The sequence below is a fragment of the Garra rufa genome, chromosome 21, assembly GCF_049309525.1.
Source record: "Garra rufa chromosome 21, GarRuf1.0, whole genome shotgun sequence".
Classification (NCBI taxonomy): Eukaryota; Metazoa; Chordata; class Actinopteri; order Cypriniformes; family Cyprinidae; genus Garra; species Garra rufa.
This window is the reverse complement of record NC_133381.1, coordinates 23458109-23480745: the sequence shown is the minus strand read 5'-3', so window position 1 is coordinate 23480745 and position 22637 is coordinate 23458109. Positions and strand designations below refer to the sequence as shown.

The 22637-nt window shown below is 34.3% G+C and overlaps 1 protein-coding gene across 1 annotated transcript; it reads left to right on the top strand.

Moving 5' to 3' along the window:
- The first annotated feature begins 15153 nt into the window (after window positions 1-15153).
- hsp90ab1 (heat shock protein 90, alpha (cytosolic), class B member 1) lies at window positions 15154-20186 on the top strand. The gene is made up of 12 exons (XM_073826439.1): window positions 15154-15279; window positions 16091-16234; window positions 16334-16540; window positions 16622-16781; window positions 16861-16994; window positions 17083-17394; window positions 17478-17643; window positions 18103-18293; window positions 18376-18523; window positions 18643-18911; window positions 19270-19603; window positions 19687-20186. Exons 2-12 carry the CDS (start codon window positions 16091-16093, stop codon window positions 19800-19802), a joined length of 2181 nt encoding a protein of 726 aa, XP_073682540.1. The 5' UTR covers window positions 15154-15279; the 3' UTR covers window positions 19803-20186.
- Window positions 20187-22637: the final 2451 nt, after the last annotated feature.

Here is a 22637-nt window from a genome sequence, read left to right as displayed (position 1 = left end):
TCATTAATAATTAATAGAATAAAAATATGTAGTAAATTACTACATTTTAATATATCCATTTATTTTATATTTATACAAATTATTGGTAACTAACAAATAACAAAATAATTTAAATATTATATATGAATATATTTAATCATTTATTTTGTAGTTATTAAAAATAATAACCATTTTTATTTGAATATGGTTATCAAATTACTGTATAGTTATCATACTGTCCATATATTTAAGCTTGAATAGATCAGGCTAAAATGTGTATTTAAGGAAATTAGGAAAACAGTTGTTTACCATTTCACGCCGGCGTTCCTCCTCTCTCTCCATCTCCTTGCTGTAGTCTCTGGCTTTCTTCCTCTCTCTGAGTTCCCAGTTCTTCAGACGCTGTTGAGCGAGAGTAATTAAAGAAGGTAAATAGTCTGATAAGACAACTAATCATTCAGTAATGTGATCAGAGAGACGTCACTTACCTCCTGATACGCCGCCTCTTTCTCTCGCAGCTTCCTCTCCAGTTTGCGCCGTTCGTACGCCTCTTCCTCATCTTCTTCACGATCGCGCTTCTTCTCCTTATCTCGGTCTCTATCGCGACTCTGTTCTCTGAAAATAGACAGCACCCAGTCACGTGATATTCACATCATATATGAAGTGTGCAATTTACTGTAGACACACAACTTCAGCTTTTGACTATTATATCTGAATATTGTAAAAGCTGTACAAAAAAAGTCATTAAAATGTAAAAAAAAAATACATAAATACCTTTACATTTAGTATATTGTATTTGTATTTGTTTAAAGGCTGGAGTAATGAATATATATACACAAATAATAAAAAACTGTAAATAATAATCTGTGTATAAATGTTGATAAAGAATAAATAAAGTAATATTATGAATACATACTTATAAATAAAATAAAAGTACATAAGATTACATAAATGTATTAAATGTATATATATACACATGTTGTTAAAAGGTGTTAAATATCTTTCACCAATATGTATATTTATATTCAGAAATATAAATGCATAAAGATATAAATGTTTGTAAATACGATTAGAAATATGAGAAAATGTTAATATGAATTTATAAATACATAAATAAATACCTTTTTTAAAAGGTATCAAATACAGTTCAACACTTTTCATACTCAAACATTTATAAATATAAATGTATAAAATATAAATATTGATAAAGAAAAAATGATGAATATAATATTGTTACAAATATATATTTATGAATAAATACCTTATTTGTCTACTTAAAAACAAACATAAAAATAAATGTTTAAATATATAGAAATATAAATGTTGATAAAAAAATGGGATGAATATAAATGACAATGCTATTATAAAAAAAATATTTATGAATAAATACCTTGATAAAAGGGATCGAATAGTTCAACAATTTGTGTATCTATATTGATAAATGTATAAAATTAAATGTTGATAAGGAATATTAGATGAATATTATTAGAGAAAATGTTAATATAAATGTATATAAATATTTCTAAATAAATACCTTTCAACAATTTGTATACTTAAATATAAAGGTATGAAAGGACTTCAATTAAATATTAAAAATAAAAAAATATAACTAATAAATTAATTGAGGTAAAAATAAATGAAAAGAAAATTATATATACACATTAAATATATATATATATATATATATATATATATATATATATATATATATATATATATATATATATACAAATTTCTTCTTTTAAAGCCTTTTCATTTTTGAATTTTTTTATTTTATTTTACTACTGGGTGCAAGACACTATAGTTAATTTATGTAAGTGAGGACAGCAAAATAAAGTAAACGGTGACATATTATACCCAAAAATTATGTATACAGTGGACTACCAGTAAATCTGATAAAAATTTGGGACCAAAAAAATATTCAGACACTTTGACCTGACCATGTTTTGCTAAAGTGTTTTTTTCTTTCATTGCTTCATAGTTTTCACTGCTAATGTGACCTTTGTACACCACATTCTGAACAAAATTAATCATTGGTTGGTAATTGGTCAACAAAGTATTGATAGTTGTCTAAATATGGTCATAATAACAGTTGTCTGAATTTTTGGTTGATTGTAATGCATTACATGCCTTTCTACCAAAGTTATCTGATATTATCAAGATGAATTATTTGTTCTTAACTCTGAGTTCTAATAAACTGTGAAAATGTGAGAAATGTTTCAGGTGTCTGAATAAATGTTGGTTTGACTATACAAATATATGACACAAAAATTGTTAAAAGGTAAGGTAGTGAAAACTGATTGGGAAATCAGTGGAAAAACAGAAAACAACACAAACATCTGATGACATTTCATTTAGTGTACCTGGATCGACTGCGGTCTTCGCTACGGTCTCGGCTTCTGTCTCTCTCCCACTCTCTCTCCCTCTCTTTCGTGCGCTCGCGGTCTCGATCTCTTTCTCTCTCCCTCTCGCGTTCCCGCTCTCTCTCACGCTCCCTTTCTCTGTCCTTTTCCCGTTCGCGATCCCGTCGTTCACGTTCTCTCTCGCGCTCCTTGTCTCTCTCCTTGCGTTCCCGCTCCAGCTCCTGCCTCTCCTTCTCCCTCTTGCCCTTTTCCTCTTCTAATTTCTGTGGGAAAACGGAAGTTTTCAGATTAGCGACTACTCATGCACAAAACAAGAGTACATGACATAACATCACTCTGTGAGGAAGTGGTTTACAATCCCTGCCATTCACATACGCACTCATATACAGGCATCAAAAGTCTGAGACCACTAGAAAATTTGAACGCAATAAATGTTGAATCGTAAATTATATTATCAAAAATTTTGATTATGAGATATGATGCAGAATGAGATGTATGAGATATTTAAATGACAGCAGCACTAGAGCTACATGAACTTAACCTGATGATCATGTTCTCCAGCATGACCTGAGATCAAGAGCGAGCATCTTTAGCTTCAATGGAAGCAAAAACATCTACAAAGTGTCACATGATCAAACACCTATCTGATTAGAAACATAGAAATAATGCAGAATTTTAAAAGTTAAGTTATTTGTGAAGTCATTTGAAATTTGGAATTGAGTTTGCAAATCTGTTTAGTGCTGCTTCATTTTTAAAATGTTCTTCATGCACATGAAAACTAGTTTTCCGCCACAGATAAATAAAAAATTGAAAAAAGTAAATGCAACTTTCTATCACAAAATCTGACATTTTCTGACAATTCAAAGAGACAAGGTCAGAACTGTGAGATAAGTTGCAATTACCTTATTATTTCATGTCGAAAACAAAACTATATGTTTATTTCATAAATTACACTATATATCTATACATGTTACATAATTAAAAAAAAAATAGGTCAGAATTATCTTAGATATAAACTCCCGAATTCACAATATATAAATTTCTTATTCTTATGTTATTTTAACACAAAAGACACTGAACTCTCATAAGTTTGTGAATTTCTGTCACAATATCATAAATAATTGCAAGAAAAAAAAACTCTGCTGAGAATTTAAATACGATGAACTATAAGTTTATTTTATACATTTCTACATTTATCTCACAATATCATCTTATATAATAGTGAGAAAAAAAATCTCCTGAATTCATTGGAAATATAGTAAGCTTATGAAAAGTTAAGTATATACATGAGATACATTTCTCATTTAAATTCTCATCATTCATTTCCAGTTTGGATTGTCTTCTTTAAATTATTTATTATAATAAATATAAATAAAGAGATATTAACTCACAAGCTTATGAAACAAAGCAAAGAAAAAGCCAGAATTGTGAGATATAAAGTAAGAAGTCTAATTTGCAATATGCTGAACTCATAAAAATGCACTTATTTCATATGTTTGGAAGTTTATATTTTGCAATCCAAGAAAAAAAAAAAAAATCACAATTACTTTTTTTTTTTTCGCGGCAACAGGTTTTCATACATGCATGTCATATCTTTGCTTTAAAATTTTCCTAAAACTTAAACAAATTAGATTTTCAATGTGGTCTCTTCGACTTTAGAACTGCCCTTCATAATGACAGAGGACAATATCTAGACGGAACAGCACATAAATTAAGAAACTGTTCAGCAATTAATAAAAGGAAACCTGGAAACCACTTTTGAGATATAATTTCAATGTTGCAAACAACTGAATAAGATCAGAAACAGTTGAAGGAGCTGTAATTTCCGTCTCATCACATGATCAACAGAAAGAGGCTTTAATCCTTGCAAAACTAGTTGTTTGTGCACTTACAGGTGTTGACTAGCGACTCACAGCGCTTCCGTGGCCCTACAAGCCTTTTTTGTTAGGCCTGGGAGGAAAAGCAGGTCAAAGGATTCACAAGGAAAAATAAAAAACAAACGATTCTCTTTGCTTGCAACAATCTCACAAACAACTTCCAGACATTTTCAAAATGTTGTGACAGGAGCATTGCATACTGTATTGGTTAGATTTGCTTCGTTTTCTTTGTAGTTTGGATAGAAAAGGCAACAAATTAAGGTGTAGAGACTGCTTACCCCACTGCAGACGACAAGGGCCCTCAGAGGAATGGACTGAGCAATTATGAAATGCACTGAAGTGTAGCATGACACCCACGGATTTAGTCTCAATTTGCAGTTGGCTAATTGAGACTAAATATCAGGCTAGAGCGACATCCATCAACAATTCATTATAAATACATTTAAAGTCTAATTTTAATATGAAACTATTTCATAAGCGCTCAAACGTGGGTGTTATGCAACTGTGAACAGCAGCAGCAAATAAACAAGAGGAGAAGACAAGACAGGAAAATAACGTATAACATAACGCATGTAATTTACAAGTGACAGCTTTTAAGTCACATTTCTACTGGTGAATTTGACAGGATAGTTTTGTAGGCTACACAAATCTTTAGATCAGTAAAATGATCAACATTTTACAGTAAGTTTTTATTCTAGTATTAACTATTGCACATTTAAAAGTAATGCTGTGTGGATTCAAAGATAGTAAATGAACAAAAAAGGAATGTTTTTTGGAAACTAATTGAAAATGAGCTAAAGTAAAAATTTAAGTATTACAAATGAGAAAGCACACATTTAGCAAATTACTAATACTAAAATTAAAATAATCTCAATAATTTGGCATGTATATTTTGTAAATGGTGTAAGACTGTATTTTAAAATAAGACCGTAAGATAGATTTTAAACATTGATAAGCACTTGCTAGGGTGATGTAGGTGCTTACTATTAGTCCTAGTAATCGGAAAAAAAAAGCTAAAATAAAATACACATAGGAAATTATAAACTTAAAATTCAAAAAAGTTTAACATTTTTTGCCTTGGCAACTTACTGTGATAAATTAAGTTGAAGATATATAATTCCCAAAAATTAAAAACAAAAATAAATCAAAGATAAATAACTAATAAAATATAACATAAAACAAAAAACTAATAAAAAATAATTTTTCTAAAGCTTAAACTAAAATGTAAACAAACAAAAAAACAATTTTAAATTATTAAATTATTAATAAATACTACAATGGAACATAAATAATACTAAAATAGCACTTGTAGACCAAGGACCTCTGAAAATTTTGGCATATAACATTTTTAAATATTGTAAAAAAAAAAAAAAATGTATATGCACTTGCTAGGGTGATGTGGGTGGTTACTAATGGTTTAAGTAATTGAAATAAAGCTGAAATAAAATAAAATAAAATAAACACATAGGAGATGAAGATCTTGATGAAAAATGGAAAAAAAAAAATGAAAAAGTTGCCTTGGCATAAATGTGATAAAGTTGAAGTTATTAAATTCCTACAATTAAAAACAAAAATAAGAAACAACAAATAACTAATACAAATGACAATATTTCTGAAGCTTAAACTAAAATTAAAAAATAAAATTTCTCATGCAAATTATTAATACATCCTATAATAGAATATAAATTAGACTAAAATAACAGAACTTATGTTTTTGACCAACTACATCTGAATACTTTGGCATATATAATAAAAATATATATATTATAAAATATTTTTAAATATATATTATATATAATATCTTTAAAATTGTGTAAAATAATTTAAATTATTATTTTAAAAAAATGATGTTGCTATGGACTTGCCGTACTGATGTGGGTGTTCACTAACTGGTCTAAGTTAAAACAGCTCATGACAAGTCTATTTTGGTCTCTCTACATGGGACTTTTTGCATAAATGTAATTGTAATCACCCAGAAAAGTAATCTCTCCTCAAGCTTCATGATTTGAGAAATCATTTGTGACGTGACATGTTTAAAACGAGTTATCAGAGTTGTGAGACTGACTTTATGAATTACATAGGCTTTGTAGTAATTGTGTAATTCCAGCCATACAAATGTTAAAATGTAATACTATAAAAAGATGACATTCAGTGAGCACACACACAAAGAAACACTAAAAAGAATGAAAAGAAAGAGTGCAAGCAAGCAGGAATGAAGAGAGGTGTTGGCAGACTTAATCACAAAGCGAATTCATACCTGTAAAATCTTCAGAAAGTCCGTGTGCTGTGGAGGGGCGCCCCCTACTTTTACAAGAGCCGAATGGGCCAATTCACTGTTATTCAAGTCAGCAGTATTTATTATAGCACCAACATCACTTTTACTAGCAGACCCACACAGGTTCACTGGCCGCCCTTGCCTCAAAGAACCAGAAAATCAATGGTTTCACAGTTAATGCCTTGTATAAACCCTCCCCTATATGCATTACGATATTAAAACCATCCTAATTTCAGAGCGAGTCGGTGCAGTTGCCCCTGTGCAAGTCCTCCAGAAGGGGGCGCCCAGTACAAGTAGAGAAAAATGGAAAGCTCATACTTACATCCTATCCTTGCAACTTTTTCCAAAGCTGAGAGATTCATCTTGGTTTAGTCACCATATGATCTCTATCATAATGGTGGGGTTTAATGAATAGATTAGCTTTTAGGGAAGTGCACAGAACGTCCATGCATTGTATGTGTGACTACATTTCCCACCCTTAACATGGAGGCCACGCTACAATTTACACAAACGCTCTGGACCTAATGAGGCCTAGTCTTAAACTACTTCACTATATAATCATATTTACTTCTTAAATGTAACAAGTTTTCCTGTGCTAAATTGCATCTACTCATGCTGGTATGTTGTCAAACTAAACTAGGTGTAAAAGGCTGTTGCGCTCTACCTGTGATATGGTGTAAATTAGCAAGTATTGTACCTTATGGGTATCGCGGAATTTGTTGATCTCCCTGGAAATCAGATCTCTTTTGTCATCTTCCATTTCCATGGCGCTGATGTCATCCTAAACAAATGGAGAGCATGTTAAGAAGTAATATTAAATAATATTAAATTTTAATATAATAATACCAACCTCGTCCTTCTTTTCTCTCTTCTTTTTGCGGCGACTCGACTCATCGTCCTGTGATGGAGCGTTGAGCTCGTTTGAATACTCCCGGATCAAGCCGTCAATAGCACCTTTGACAATTTGGTCCCGCTTCTTAGTTTCTTCATCCAGAACCTCCTCTTCCTCTTCAGCACCATCCTCTGCCTTGCCATTCTGCCACACACACAGATCAAAACTCAGCATTTTTGTGGTAAAACGCATCTGAGACCGTCGTAAAATCAGTAGTTAAAAACACTAGGGGTGGGTGAAAAAAAAATTCACATATGAATTGCAATTCAGTATTCTAGCGGTTTGTGTCGATTCACAAATTAGTTCACATGATGTTGTTGGAATAGGCAACAGCAATGGAGAAAAAAACAAATCCAAACAACATCCTGCCCCATTTTCAGCGAGGGCAAGTGTTTGGAAAAACACATTATAAATAAATGTTTAAATATACAAGCTGCTCCTGACAGTTCAGCAATATGACATGAGCAAGAGTTAAGAGTGCCGTTCTTGTTTCGTTTCTGTGTTCGAATCCGTGTTGGCTTGGTCGAATCACTGATACACTAAGCCATTCATAAAAACTGTTTTTTTGATTGGCTCCTGAAGGATTCAGCCGTTTTGAAAGAATCATTTGAATGACTCCTGCCACCTGCATAAACATATTTCTATACTCAAAATTTTGTATTTAAAACAATCTCATAACATTATTTATGCAATTATAAATACAGTCTAAATCTATAAATACCACATCTAAATGTCACTTCATGCAGCTTCTGTGCAGTGCTAAGATGAGTTTTGTTCATTCATTTACATTAATGAAGTATTCAGCAAAAAATCTTGTCTGTTTTTATTTATGAAATTGATTTATTTTGTAGAATTGAATTTCACATTAACAGAATACTGCATGGTATCATGATACTACTTGGAATCGTGATACTTCAGCTGGTATAGTATCTTAAGTAATTTTTATGGTATTGTGACAACCCTCCATTAGAGTATATAATATTTCACTTACCAGATAAGCAGAGTAAGGAGAGATGACTGATAGGAAGATGGTGAATGAACTATTGCCACGAATCTCGAAAGTAAAAAGCAAATACGCATTTAAAAGTGATTTAAAAGCCCCACATATTAATAGCGGCTCCCTGATGCCCACAAATTAGTATACAGTATAATTACCCAACAATATAATTGGCAGTTTTTTTCTCCCATCTCGTATTTATTTCTTTTAGGGGTTCTGTAGTACATGTCGTTTCCTTTCTGAACAGGGTATTCGGATTCAGGCACATCCCTAATAGGAAGTGTAAAATATTTTTTATTTATTAGGAAGTTAACCCATACTATAGACCAGTGTGTTTTTGTACCAAAATACTGATGCATTTGATGTCCAGTGTGCACAAAAAAGGCTGAAAAATCATGAATCTTGATTAAAAACCAAAATTAAATCATGAATAGATATTATTCGAATCATGAGGTACTGAAATATTTCCTATCCTAAAAAAATACCACTGAAGATGCAAACATTACTTTAAATTAAGTAAACCTCACATTTATATTTTAGTATCAAACTGTTACACTTACTCCATTTTCACTGGTGCTCTTCTTCTTTGCTTTCCACTCATCTAGTTGTGCTTTGGTTTTGGCATCGACTTTGACCAGAAGTTTCTTTTCTCCAACCTGGAGCTCATGTAGCAGCCGAAGAGCTCGTAGAGTAGATTCAGGCTCTTTGTACTCACAGAAACCAAACGCTGAAAACAAAAAAAAACCCATATATCTTATATAGACATATATATATATCTCACATATTCACATTTAAAGGGAATGCGACAAAGTCTGTACTATTTAAAAAATAATAATAATAAATAAATATATTGCGCATTGTAGAAACCAATTGTAATTGTAGAAAATACTACAATTATTATTTAAACTTTAATATAAAATTAAAGTGTTTCATTTTTATTTGATTAAAAATAAATAAATGTTTAATGCCTTCATTTGTTTATTAGAAAATTCTGAAAAAAAAAAAAGAAAAAGATTGTAGGGCTCTATTGTTCAAAAGAGTTTGACTTATTTTTTCACTGAAATAAATGTTTTTGTTGTTATACAGAAAGTAAAGTGCAGAAAAAAGTACAGTTGTCTACCGGCACCTGGCACTCCACCCCATCAAAGCTGTAAACTTCGGGGAAACACTGGTAATATTTCAGTTTTAATTTCATATTCAAACAGTTGACCATCAAGCTTTTATTGTGATGATTTATTGTGCAAATAAAACACTGCTGATTTCATAGTGAAGCTCAGTTATGTGTGTTCATTTACATGCAAGCAGCTCATGAAATCAGTGTCTTTGGACAGCTCAGAGCAAAAATATACATTAACAATTGTTAGTTTTAGTTTCATTTTTATTTTGTGAACACAGTTCTATTTACTTTTTATAAAGTTTAGTTTTTTAGAGATCAAATAGAGTTCACAATTTTCCCTCAATTCTAAACTAAGCTAAATAATGTGAGACAAAATATCAAGTGATGCAGTCTATTTAGATTTCATTCATTTGAATGAGTTATTAAACATTGTAATATATTTAATACACATACACCTTTTTTATATTAAATTTATGAAAAAGTGGTTTGAATGAATAAATTACTCAAAAAACATTATTGGATGAATCATCGTTTTTGAATGAATCTCTCTATTCAGTGACAAATGTTATTTAAAGAGCCAATTACTTTCAAAAGATGACATGCTCTATATTGATCTCTACCATATACATCAATGTTTATATTTGCGTTATTGTTTATAACGTAATGATTACAAAAAATGATTAGTGATTTTTTTTTTTTGTTAGTTTTTCAATAAAAGTTGTTAGTTTCATTTCGCTTTAGTTTTTCATTTATTTTGATGTTTTTATTTTATTTCAGTTTACGAGAATGTTTTCTGATCAATAGTTTTCGTATACGAAAATAACCTTGGTGTAAATACCATGCTTGAAACTGGTGAAGCATGTATGCGTTTCATTCTGATATTCACAACTAAGCCTTACAGCAATGTTGATTTTAAGCAAAACAAACTGGGCACAAGAGAAATGAGGTTAGGTGTTTAAAAAAATATATTTACCTTGGAGTTTCCCTGAGGCGCCTTGAACTCGTTTCCAGCTTAATACCAAACCACATTTCTGAAAAACAAGTGGTTATTATTCATATCAATCCAACTAACACTAAACATGAAATGTTTCCAAGAGCTTTTCCACTTTAGAGTAAAACTCAAACTATTGATTGATGCAAAGACATGATGTTATACTCACGGCTAGCAGCTGTCTGATGAGCATGTCAGATGCTTTCTCAGAGATGTTGCCCACAAACACGGTGGTTGTGGGACCGCTGCTGTCATTGTCTTTTGCCAGAGCAGCACTTTCCTTCCTGGGAACAGCAACTTTACTAACCACAGACATCGCCGTGGGCACGAGAACCTGATCAATCACATCACATCACAATTAATATGTAGACAAAATGTGACAAAGAATTTGATTGTGACTGATATAAAAATGAGATGAAACTCTGATTCAACAGGAAGCATCTCTATGGTATATTTAGCACATTAAAATATTTTTGTACAAACATATGCAAAAAAATAAAGTTTTTACTATGCATAATTGCATATAAATAGTCAAATGTCGCTCTTCCTTGCATTCACTTAACGAAAAACATATCTTAACTAGATTATTACTTAGTTCTACATTAAACATTTGAATGTTCTTGACAGCAATGCAATAAGCAAATACATAAATAGATGGACACTTCAGAAAGGACTATTGAATAGATTTTGAATCACAAGTTCTTGATTTAATAACAATTCATTCAATATTCAAAATTCAACACAAAAACAAATGTTTTATACATAAATTAATACTATATTAAAACTATATCAGTTTTATGATATAATTGCAACCACAAAAGTGCTTCCAAACGGTATTTATTCTTCGAGAGAATTCAAAAGCTGAGACCTTTTCATATCAAAAGTAACAAAGCCCAAAGCTTAAATAACTTTACCGCAGGGGCTGGAGTCATTATACCCATGTGGACAGGAATCATTGGGGTTCCTAGAGGGGAGGAAAAAACATAATCAGAAAGTATTTAACCAAATCAGGTGGATTAAACTTCATATTTTGACCAATTTAACACAAACGGTTTATTCAGCAATTCAAAATAGAACTAATGCCATCTCTCCAAAACATTTAAACAGTTCATAACCAAGCCTGAAATGTTACATCAATGCAAATAGGGCTCAACATTTAAAACAAACCTATTTGTTCTTAATTAACTTAACTCTTTTTTTCGTTATTCAAACTTTGAATACTCAAAGCAAGCAACACAGAACACTGCTCACTGAATGCTCTGGACTCCAGTTAACACCGCCATTGTAATGAACACGTATGCATTTTGCGGACACTTTCCTTTAAAGGTTTACATTTTGCCATTATGTGTTCTCTGTGAACTAAACTCATGACTTTGCTTACTCTACGATCTAAAAGTTGAGCTACAGGAACACCAATACTTCAAAACAAGGTCTTGTAATCTAGCTTTTCTTGATTACCGGGAGGCATTGACGGTGGAAACCCAGCAAACTGTGGTGGAGGGAGTCCTGGCGGCATCGCTGGGATGCCTATTTGTGGCCGGTTGAGATGAGGAGGGAAAGACATCTTGGGCAGAACACCCACCTTAAACAGAACACAAACACATCATTAACAACTGTGAATGACAGGAGCTTATAATGTTTAGAAGATTAAGATCTTCTCTTAAAGGAGTAGCTCACTTTGAGAACAAAAATTCACAGATAATGTACTCATCCCCTTGTCATCCAAGATTTTCATGTCTTTCTTTCTTCAGTCATAAAAAAAAAAATTGTTTTTTGAGGAAAACATTTCAGGATTTCTCTCCATATAATGGACTTCTATGGTGCCCCCGAGTTTGAACTTCCAAAATACAGTTTAAATGCAGCTTCAAAGGGCACTAAATGATCCCAGCCGAGGAAGAAGGGTCTTTTCTAGCGAAACGATCGATTATTTTACAATTTACAATTTATACACGTTTTAATCTCTAAACAGAGTACACACAGAGCTAGACAAGACAAGCATTTGAGGTTAAAAAGTATATAAATTGTAATTTTTATTAGAAAATAACCGATTGTTTTGCTAAATAAGACCCTTCTTTCCTTGGCTGTGATCGTTTAGAGCCCTTTGAAGCTGCATTTTGGAAGTTCAAACTCGGGGGCACCATAGAAGTCCATTATATGGAGAGAAATCCTGAAATGTTCTGCTCAAAAAAACAATTTCCTTACGACTGAAGAAAGAAAGACATAGGGGTGAGTACATTATCTGTACATTTTTGTTCTGAAAGTGAACTACTCCTTTAAGTTAGTTTTAAGCAAGCCTCTATGGTGCCCTAACTTGAGCATTTGTTTAAGGCTGTCAAAATGGATGTTAAATGCATTTACAACACATAATCACCACAAATAAATAAACGCATACACACCAAATCAGAAAATACTGACAGCATTCAGCTGATTTCAGGATGACTGAGGTGAAATCAGTAGCTCAGAATCCGACCTGAAACCATCTTAAGGTTCCAAAATGAACATGAAATCAGTTTAAAGTTTTGAAATTAAGCTTAAATTATTGTAAAATACATGAAATTACCTCCATATGAATACATTGTCATCCAAATGAGCAACAATAAGCTGAAAGACCAAACTGAAAGTACCGAAATCAACCTGAAATGGTGTAAGCATTGAAAAAACAAGCTGAACTGAGTTTAAATGACTGAAATTAATCTGAGACTAACTGAAAGTGTTGAAATCATGGCAAAGATCTTAAAACTATTTACAGGCCGATTTCACGTTGTTGTAATATCTCGCAATGTGACAAACCACTGACGTTAGCTAACCAAATAAACAAGTATATAATAGCTAAGACGCTTAAGCGCGGAAATTGTATTGCTTGTGTAAAATATACTAATTTTAAACCCAAAAATCAGACCGGTTGGTCAGAAAATAGCAGCGGGAATCATTTCAGTCAGACCGGGTAAATGCTAGCCGCGAGCTAACGTTCACAAAAAGCCTTTACTCTGACCTCTCCCAACGGATTAACGCGTTTTATCAAAGTCTTGTAAGAGACGATGAAAAAGTGAACTCAAAAATATAGCTAATATTTTAATAAATAATACTCACTCAAACCAAATCGATATCAACTCGTTTCTCGCACGGAAAGTTCACCGGATCCGTAGTAAAAGCAACGAGCAATCGAACCTTCCGTTTCCGGTCAAATGGAATTGTGGGAAAGTAACGGGCAAGTTAAAAGACCTCCGGTTTTAAAAAAAAAAGCGAAATAAAATAAACAGATACCAAATTAAATGCAAATATACATTAAATTAGGTCTTAGAATTTCTTGGTGTGGGATATAATACGACTATCGTTTTCGTCAAATTATTTAATTTCACCATTAGTTTTTATTATATGGAATTACATTCTGCATGTGCTTCATAAAAGTCTGCAAAACATTTGCACATTTATCGCAGTTAAAAAAATAAAATAATAGAGAACAATATAGTATGATATAAGCATTTAGTTCCTTTCGTTTTAATTGTAATTGTAGTACTTTGGCTATAAATAGTTTTTCTATTGTTGTTTTCAGTTGCGTATTGTAACTAACCATATTTCCTGTTGATTCCAAATATAACATGAACTCATAAATGTCCCACAGCAGAATTTTTAATTAACTTCCAAACTTTTATATTTGTATATATGAACAACACTAAGACAATATTCAAATAAATTAATCTCTGGATGAATCTCACAAAACGGTCAACAAAAAAAAAAATATTTCTATATTTATTTATATTTTTATATATATATATATATATATATATATATATATATATATATATATATATATATATATATTACAGGTATATAGCAAATGATTTCTTGCTGTTTTGATTTTGGTGTGACATTTAACCAGAACTTTCTTCAGATTCGCCCTTCCACGCTGCCTTTGAGTGACAGGTGACGTCAGCGAAGGCGGGATTTTCATGGAAAGTGCTGGAAAGAGACAAAGCACCGCTAGTCCTAACGCCTGATATTCTTCCGATGCAAAACATAGTGCGGTCGATTACGCATTGTTATGTGCATTTCTTTCACTACATCCCCTATCTATTTGACTATTTCATGATTTAATGCCAAACATTATTTTTCACAACGTGAAATGTGTATTAAAAGTTTCCTATTTGTGAAGTACATATATGAGCGCATCTTTCCAAACATTACCTGAATTTATAACGGCTCGGTGCTCTCTGTCTAACAATCCAGCTTGTATTAAATCTCACAAATTGTGATATAGTTACAAAGAGTCACATAAGCATGCTTATGATGTATTTCCATGAAATTTTAAGGGGTTTACTGCAAAACGTAATTAATAAAAACGGCATTTCAATAACAATGAAGTAATATCGTGTTCTTTCTTGCAGGACAATTCAATACGAATCTCAAACAATTAACTCTAGGCGTGTTTTAAGTTATGAAATTCGTTTTTATCGTTTTCCCCAAGCATTTCTTAGCGAAATGGATTGCAATATTATTTCATTTATTTATAAGTTATCTATATTAGTTGTAGCTAATAAATAACTTAATTTGTAACCAAGAAAAAATGCGCTGTACACAAACAAAACTGTGTAGTACGTCTTTGTTGTAGAAACATAAGTGCCTCAGAGTGAGTCAGCGCGGAGGGATACAGCCGCACATTCAAAGGCGGAGTATAAAGAAAAGAGCCGCGCACGCGGGGTTCTCTCCTCTCTGCTTCCCTGAGTATCAGTGTAGGGGAGATCAGCTGTTTCTGTGGCGATTAAACATCAAAACCCAACGAAACTAACCAAGGTAAACCATCGATCAACATATAAAATGATTTTGTTTTATTTCAGCAATTGATTTAGACTAAAAAAAACGTTGTTTAATTTAAGATTTTATTATTTATTTCATTCGCCATTTGACCGGTATTGTAACGATGCGGATGCCGGTTAAGAGTCACTTATCTCTAATTTACAAACGCGGTCATCTTTTATAAGACTTGTTTCCTTCGTTTAAAATCAATCGTAATCATAATGTAAAATTTAATGTTTGTTTTTATGGCTATTTAATGAGTCGATGAGCAGGTGCAGTGGTTTGCAATACTAACGTTACATAACTGATGCTTGTGTATCTATTAAAGCGTCTTTTATAGATTTCCTGTAAGTAATTCGTATCGATGTGGATTTACATTCACACTGCTAACGGTCGCGGATAACCCGAATAGGTGGTCAGTGTATTAAAAGCGATCATATCTTTTACAATTTGGGTCGTGTGTTTGCGTTTAAAGTTACTGAAAAAGTGCAATGAAAATGGTATCCATTTTGTTTAATTAAAAAACCGCAATACACGACCAAATCGGGTTAATTTCAAGGATTGCAGCAGTAAAACACGTGTTGAGCTCATTGTCTTTCTGCGCCATGTTCTTCCGCATCCGGGCCTTTGGTGCTCCGGTTTTTCTTGTATAACTGTACTACAACTGCTGAGTGCTTTCATTTTCACTTGGGCTTTTTTTAGTCCATTTATGAACAAAATAATAATGTACATTTATTTTAAACTATATAGTTTGTATGTGTTAAATCATTTGAACAGATATAATAAAGATTAATATTTATTTTCTCAGATGCCTGAAGAAATGCGCCAAGAGGAGGAGGCCGAGACCTTTGCCTTCCAGGCAGAGATCGCCCAGCTGATGTCTCTTATTATCAACACCTTCTACTCTAACAAAGAGATTTTCCTCAGGGAGCTTATCTCCAATGCCTCTGATGTAAGGACTTTGTTTTTGCATCATATATATATATATATATATATATATAGCGAAGTCTTTACAGTTCCTGTGCTCAACCTATGTTTTCTCACTCAACAGGCTCTTGACAAAATCAGATATGAAAGCTTGACCGAACCCACCAAACTGGACAGCGGCAAAGAGCTGAAGATCGACATCATCCCCAACATCCATGAACGCACTCTTACCCTTACTGACACCGGTATCGGAATGACCAAAGCCGATCTCATCAACAACTTGGGTACCATCGCCAAGTCCGGGACAAAGGCCTTCATGGAGGCTCTGCAGGTGATGTGTTTGCCAATATTGGCATGTTTATTAACATTTCTCCATGAAATTGTCTCTAATGTTTCTTATTGATCTTCCCAGGCTGGTGCAGATATCTCTATGATTGGGCAGTTTGGTGTGGGTTTCTACTCCGCCTACCTGGTGGCCGAAAAAGTTACGGTCATCACCAAACACAACGATGATGAGCAGTATGCCTGGGAGTCATCTGCTGGTGGCTCTTTCACAGTCAAGGTGGACCATGGTACGTTACAAACTCATCTTTGAATGACATATGTGCTATATAGGGTGATGTTGATGTTAACATGCCTGTCGATTTCCAGGTGAGCCCATTGGCCGTGGAACCAGAGTCATTCTTCACTTGAAGGAAGATCAGACAGAGTACATTGAGGAAAAGAGAGTGAAGGAAGTGGTTAAGAAACACTCCCAGTTCATCGGATACCCAATCACTCTCTTCGTAAGTTGGATTTAACGAAGTTGAATTGTTTTGCTAGTTGAGTGCCGCAAAGACTGATTGTAAAATGTCAACATTTTCCACCACGCAGGTGGAGAAGGAACGCGACAAGGAAATCAGCGACGACGAGGCAGAAGAGGAGAAGCCTGAGAAAGAAGAAAAGGAAAAGGAGGAAGGCGAAGACAAACCCAAGATTGAAGACGTCGGCTCAGACGACGAAGAGGACTCCAAAGACAAGGACAAGAAGAAAAAGAAGAAGATCAAGGAGAAGTACATCGACCAGGAGGAGCTGAACAAAACCAAGCCCATCTGGACCCGCAACCCTGATGACATCTCCAACGAAGAGTATGGAGAGTTCTACAAGAGCCTGACCAACGATTGGGAAGATCATCTGGCTGTCAAGGTAACATTGGAATCTCCAAAAAGGTATTAAGATTTAATGGTTTGGGAATTGATGAAATACTAATTTTCTGCGTTGTCCTGCAGCATTTCTCTGTGGAGGGTCAGCTGGAGTTCCGCGCTCTTCTCTTCATCCCTCGCCGCGCCCCCTTCGACCTCTTCGAGAACAAGAAAAAGAAGAATAACATTAAGCTGTACGTCAGAAGGGTCTTCATCATGGACAGTTGTGAGGAGCTCATCCCAGAGTATCTGAGTAAGTATCTCAGCCCTTAAAGGTATAGTTCACCATTTTGCTTGTTCCAAACACGTAAGATTTTGTGGTTCATCTTTGAAACATGAGATTGGTAATCAAACTTGAGGTTTTGCCATTGAATGTCCAGGTAATCAAAAGTCCAAAAAGCCTAAACTCAATCTGTTCATCATATAAAGCAATTCTATTTCTTCAGAAGACTTTGATTAAGAGGCTCGATTTATGTGGATTTGTTTTTATGACCTTTTTGGTTACCTGGACTTTCAATGGACCAAAACCTGTCTGGTTTTAGTAAGTCTTAACTTGTGTTTCAAAGTTCAACCAAAGTCTTGTGAATTTGGAAAGACGTGATGAATGAATAAGACGGTTAAATGCCGTTTTCGCTGCTGTACATCTTGAATCATTATGGTTGAAGGTTTCAAATGGTCCAGTTTCACTAACAGCCGATCATTGTCTCTCCAGACTTCATCCGTGGTGTTGTGGACTCTGAAGATCTGCCCCTCAACATCTCCAGAGAGATGTTGCAGCAGAGCAAGATTCTCAAGGTCATCCGCAAGAACATCGTCAAGAAGTGCCTGGAGCTGTTTGCCGAGCTGGCAGAGGACAAGGAAAACTACAAGAAGTTTTACGACGCCTTCTCCAAGAATCTGAAAGTAAGAATCCTAGACATTGATTCTATTACTTCCAATAAAGAGGTGTTTGAAAGCAGCATTAACAAAGATTTGTGAATTCCAGCTGGGCATCCACGAGGACTCCCAAAACCGCAAGAAGCTGTCAGAACTGTTGCGTTATCAGAGCTCGCAGTCTGGTGACGAGATGACATCCCTCACAGAATACGTCAGCCGTATGAAGGAAAACCAGAAGTCCATTTACTACATCACCGGTAAGACTATTATCAGAGTCAACCTGCTTTAGTAGGGGTGCATAATCGATCTAAATAAAACTGAAATGACAATGTAAGAGTCTGAAGGTTTTCTCATCCATGCTGTTTTTGTTCCTCAGGCGAGAGCAAAGACCAGGTCGCCCACTCCGCTTTTGTGGAGCGCGTGTGCAAGAGAGGTTTCGAGGTCCTGTACATGACCGAGCCCATCGACGAGTACTGCGTCCAGCAGCTGAAGGACTTCGACGGCAAGTCTCTGGTGTCCGTCACCAAGGAGGGACTGGAGCTGCCTGAGGATGAAGACGAGAAGAAAAAGATGGAGGAAGACAAGGCCAAGTTTGAGAACCTCTGCAAGCTCATGAAGGAGATCCTGGACAAAAAAGTAGAGAAGGTGTGTTTGAGTAATGCAGCTGTTTGTAAAAACCAATCTTGTGCCAAGAAGTAAAAACCTAGTGTATCTTCCTGTCAAATCGACACTTTTTAGTCATTCTTCCAAATTGTGTTATAAACAGGATTCCTAGTCAGAGTTGCACAGATGGTGAGTTTATGTAATGAATGTGATTGTGTTCCGCTTGCAGACTCAAATGTGTGAAAACATGCCGATTCGAGTTTTACTGTGTGTTCCTAACTTTTTTTTTTTCTTCTTCAAACGACATGCATTTTTGTTGAGTGACTAACAGTGGTGACTTACTAATATCAGTCTTACTAGTTCATCTCCAGTTCCTCATGCTGTCCTGATTCTTCTCCAGGTCACCGTATCAAACAGGCTGGTTTCTTCTCCCTGCTGTATCGTGACCAGCACCTACGGCTGGACGGCCAACATGGAGAGGATCATGAAGGCCCAGGCCTTGAGGGACAACTCCACTATGGGCTACATGATGGCCAAGAAACACCTGGAGATCAACCCTGATCATCCCATCATGGAGACCCTGAGGCAGAAGGCTGATGCGGATAAAAACGACAAAGCTGTTAAAGATCTGGTCATCCTCCTCTTTGAAACCGCACTGCTGTCCTCTGGCTTCTCATTGGACGATCCTCAGACACACTCAAACCGCATCTACAGAATGATCAAGCTGGGATTGGGTAAGTTTGGCTAACTTGATTTTATTTCATGTTTTAGTCTTGATGTGGTTGGGTGAAGTACTAACTCTCATTTTTGTCTTTAGGTATTGATGAAGATGAAGACGTACCTGTGGAAGAGCCAAGCTCTGCACCCGTTCCCGAAGACATTCCACCTCTGGAAGGAGACGATGACGCTTCTCGCATGGAGGAAGTCGATTAAATCCATCTGTCTGAAACTTCCAAGTCGCTTATTTTTCCGTAATCATTCCGTAAACATCCTGTCATTCTCTTTGACCTGTAGAAGGTTGACCTGATCTCAGTAATGATTCCTGAAAGAATCAATGTAACTAAAAGCATACCGTCAACTTTTGCTCTGTTTTGAGCCATAATGTACCTTTTGTTTTTTTTACGTAATGTGATGTTCATAGATCGCAGTATTGTCTGAGCACAATAAGCACTGTGTTTCACTGATACTGAGTCTGCTGGCTGTGCTGGATTGAATCAAGCATGATTTCTTTCTGCATGGAAGGGGAAAGACCTTTGCCTGACTCCAGGCATGTGTTGTCTTGTTTTTCAGAAATTAAAACACGTGGTGAAACCTGAATTTTGGTGTGTCTCTTTTTTTTTTTTTTCATTTGGGCTCATAATTGTTTTCAGCTGAAGGCATAAGAATAATTAACTGGTAACACCTTTACATAATAAGGTTCATTAGTTTATGTGAACTACTGAAGAATGAACCACGGCTGCAGTATTTAATCTTCATGTTAATTTTAGCATTTACTAATGCATTATTAAAGTCACAAGTTGTTCGTTAACATTAATGCACTGTAAACTAACAATGAATTTATTTATTTTTTTAACCAGTGTTGGAGAAAGTTACTCTTAAAAAGTAATGCATTACAATATTGAGTAATTCAAAGTAACTAATTACGTTATTTCCTTTTTTGGAAAGTAATACGTTGCGTTACTTTTGTGGTACTTTTTAAATCTGTGCAAGGCTTGCTTGTTTGTTTGTTTTTAATATTAAAAGTTCTATTTTTGGCAAATCTAAAACCTTTTTTACACCAAAAGCCTCATGCTTAGAGAAAAGTAAATTCACGTCTATACAGTAGACTGCAGAAGAAAAAATGTCAACTCTACAACAAAAAAAAACAAAAAATAAGGAAAACAAATGTTAGATTATCTTGAGAATTTTTTTCTTATTAGTATGGATGAATTGGATCATCAAAGACATCGGTTAATAAAATGGGTTTGAATGCATAAAGGATATTTGTATTAACATTTATTGCAGGTTTGCGTTGAATTTAGCGTTTTTATTCATCGTTGAAGAATGCGTTTTTATTCATTTTGAGTAATACTGTTTCTTAAGTGAGATGAATTAATGACAGGAGAGCTTTTAATCAATAAATGGGGGGAAAAGTAAGTGGTGTTACTTATTTGAAAAAGTAACTTGTCAATTAAATAGTAATGCATTACTTTACTAGTTACTTGGAAAAAGTAATATTACGTAACTTGCGTTACTTGTAATGCGTTACCCCTAACACTGTAAATAACACTAACAAAGACTGATGTTAGTTAATACATTAATGTTAACCAATGAAACCTTATTGTAAAGCTTTACAGAATAATTTAAAAAGTATTCTATATGAAAAGTTAGTCAAGTTGGATGCCATGTTGAATTTAACGCATATGAAAACAAGGCTGTGAGAGACCGGCATGTACTGTAGGTACTAGATTGTCTAATTTTTACAACTTTAAAAACAGTATGTTGTTAAACAGTACAATCCATTTAACGCACTGTCATCCGTTTGCCTCATTTTCATTCCTTAAGTCCTTAGTTAATAAATGATTGGTTATGTTAAAGGACTGTTAAAGGAACACTCCACTTTTTTTGGAAATAGGCTCATTCTCCAACTCCCCCCGAGTTAATAAGTTAATGTTTACCGTTTTGAAATCCATTCAGCCGTTCTCCTGTTCTGGCGATATCACTTTTAGCATAGCTTAGCATAGATCATTGAATCCTATTAGACCAATAGCATCGCGTTCAAAAATGACCAACGAGTTTCCATATTTGTCCTATTTAAAACTTGACTCTTCTGTAGTTATATCGTGTACTAAGACCGGTGGAAATGCAAAGCTGCGAGTTTCTAGGCTGATAAGATTAGGAACTACACTTCCATTCCGGCGTAATAGTCAAGGAAGTTTGCTGCCGTAATATGGCCGAAGCAGGCGGAGTATTATCAGAAATGAGTTCCCAGCTAGTTTAGCATTTGCACATGTGCTGCGTGGTATTACTGCTCCTGCTTCGGCCATATTGTAAATTGTATGGGTCTGGCTTCTGGTCTCATCCGCATCCAGCTATTTTTAGCTGTACAAAACAGCTTGGTTTTGCTGCTCCGTATTGCAAATTGGTGTGTCTTACCATATCATTATAATGTATTTTTTAAAATTATGAACACACTGGTTTGTAGTGCACACAGTTTTAACGTTTACTATGTTGTTATTAGGTTGGGTTGAGAAAGCCAACTGATCTGCTACTTAAGCTTTTTATTATTATTCTTCTAACACTAAATTTCTAAACACTACTTCTCCTAGAGCTTTTAAGCTAGAAGCACCAAACTCAGCCCAGTTCTTCAGACTGATCTCTAGTGTGCTGTAACTTTTCTAACTAATCAGACTTACGATTTTTCTAAAAATGACTATTAAAACTGGGAAAAATCCCATTGACTTTAATTGACGGAATGTTCAAATGAGCCAACACTATTCAAACTCCAACTGACAAAATTCAAATTTAAACTCCCAGAATCCCTTGAGACTCAATGAAGCTTCCCTTTATGTACTATTTCTAATCCATTCAACCTTCCATTCTGTCAAATATTTCTAATCTATTTAACTATCTAGCCAAGACTAGCAACTACAATCATGCTAGTAGCTTGCTGATCATGCTAGTAACTTGTCAGTCAATAATGTGCTAATCATGCTAGAAACATGTTAGCAACTTGTTAATCATGTTAGAAACGTTAGAAATGTACGGAGCCCCTTACGTCACCTGTAG